The sequence below is a fragment of the Bison bison genome, unplaced genomic scaffold (genome assembly GCF_000754665.1).
Source record: "Bison bison bison isolate TAMUID 2011002044 unplaced genomic scaffold, Bison_UMD1.0 scf7180017864331, whole genome shotgun sequence".
NCBI classification, from domain to species: Eukaryota; Metazoa; Chordata; class Mammalia; order Artiodactyla; family Bovidae; genus Bison; species Bison bison.
The window spans coordinates 5,108,350-5,110,276 of NW_011494903.1; the positions used below are offsets into that span (position 1 = coordinate 5,108,350).

Sequence of the window (1,927 nt, forward strand, 5' to 3'; positions counted from 1 at the left end):
GGGTCAGGAACGGGGAAAGTGTAGGTAAGCCACTCTGCAATGTGCTCACTAGTAATTCCTGTATGGAGAAAAAAAGGCAGCTACCACTGCACTGGAAGGGCAAGAGCTTATGTTCTGTTTCAAAACCAAAACCAAAGATGGCTAAGAGGCAAGCTTCACTTTCTTCCCAAGGCTGGGAGGAAAGAAAATACATACCGCATCTGTGATGTCTATTTCATACACCCTTTGGAAAGTCCTGCGCTCGAAAAAAACAAGTTTGCCGCTGCCACATCCTCTTTGAACAGATGTCCCAGTGACTATGAGTTTATCATCTGGACTGAAACAGCAGTCAGTCCTACAGACAACAGAAGTTTATAAGGTTAGGATTATGACCCCACAACAAAGCAGCAGCAACGAGTGAGCTAAATAAAACATAAACAACATCACTGTAATAAGAGACAACTCTTATACAGGGTTTATAATACATCAGGCACTTACATTAATATCCCCATTTTACTGATGAGGAAACTGAGGCGGAAAGAAGTTAAATGAATCTTGTCCAAGATCACAAAAGAAAGTGGTGCAGCTGGGGTTTGAATTTAGTCTGACTCCAGAATCTGTGCTCTAATTTCTAAATATTATAATATCTTCTACTGTAAATAGAGTGTGGGAAAAAACTCAATATTGACATTGATCCTGTCTATACACAACTAATGTCTAAGTGGTGATGATTTTGACCAGTTTGAGAACTATTTTCATTAGCACTACCTCTCACATTATTTGAGTTTTGTCAAGTCAAGCACCGAGCAATGAGGAGCAGCCTGCACCACTGGAACCTAACTGATGGCTATGATTCAAGGGCTCTTGAGGATGACAGGTCCAGCCATCTGACTGTGAATAAGACATGAGACCTAAGACATGAGCCAAAGACATTATGCAGTTAGCATTACTTGTAGCAGGCACTAGGCTCAAAACATTCATATTGGCTATAAATTCACGTTTGTTTGTCCATCTGTTTGTTTTAACAGATAAACACCATGGGCCACAGGCCATGTTGGAGTTAGTGCTCTGATATTATACAGCTTCCTCCATTTGCTGCTTCTATTACCATTGTGCTCTCCTTGCTGGTCATCATTTAATACAGATGTGAAATTTTATTTCAACCAAAATAGAAAATTTTGCTTAGGTACCAACTGTGGGACTTAGAGATCAAATCCCAACCTCAGCTGCTTTCAGAAAAATCTTTAAAGCTTCAGTTATCAACTTAGCAGAATGGAGATTACAGTGTTCACCTACCCAGAGCAAGACAGTCTGAATAATGGAAGGTTACCAAATTATTGATTGGAACGATGATAAGAAAAATTGAGGAAATAATATATAAAGGTTCAGTAACTATGAAAAATTGCTTTCATGGTTGTTGTTGTTCAGTCACTAAGTCATGTCTGGTTGTTTGAGATCGCATGGCCTGCAGCACGCTAGGCTTCCCTGTCCTTCACTATCTCCCAGAGTTTGCTCAGACTCATGTCCATGGAGTCGGTGATGCTATCCAACCATCTTGTCCTCTGTCACCCATTTCTCCTCTTGACCTCAATCTTTCCCAGCATCAGGGTCTTTTCCAATGAATCAGCTCTTCACATCAGGTGGCCAAAATAATGGAGCTTCATCTTTAGCATCAGTCTTTCTGATGAATATTCAGGGTTGATTTCCTTTAGGATTGACTGACTTGATCTCCTTGCAGTCCAAAGGACTCTCAAGAGTCTTCTCCAGCACCACAGTTCAAAAGCATCGATTCTTTGGTGCTCAGCCTTCTTTATGGTCCAACTCTTATATCCATATATGACTACTGGAAAAACCATAGTTTTTCTGTTGCCCTTGTTAGAAAGTTATGCTCGCTTTTTGAGTCAGCATCATATGGCACAGTACCTGACCCATGCAAAATACAGTAGGA

At 40.6% G+C, this 1,927-nt stretch overlaps 1 protein-coding gene across 2 annotated transcripts in view; it reads right to left on the reverse strand.

The window, feature by feature from the left end:
- Window positions 1-1,927, reverse strand: part of WDR70 (WD repeat domain 70) — a 280,280-nt gene that overhangs the window by 41,991 nt on the left and 236,362 nt on the right. For both annotated transcript variants that reach the window (XM_010853759.1, XM_010853760.1), the window contains exon 13: window positions 196-334. In XM_010853759.1, the coding sequence (XP_010852061.1) occupies window positions 196-334 (139 nt within the window). The remainder of the gene's footprint in view (window positions 1-195; window positions 335-1,927) is intronic.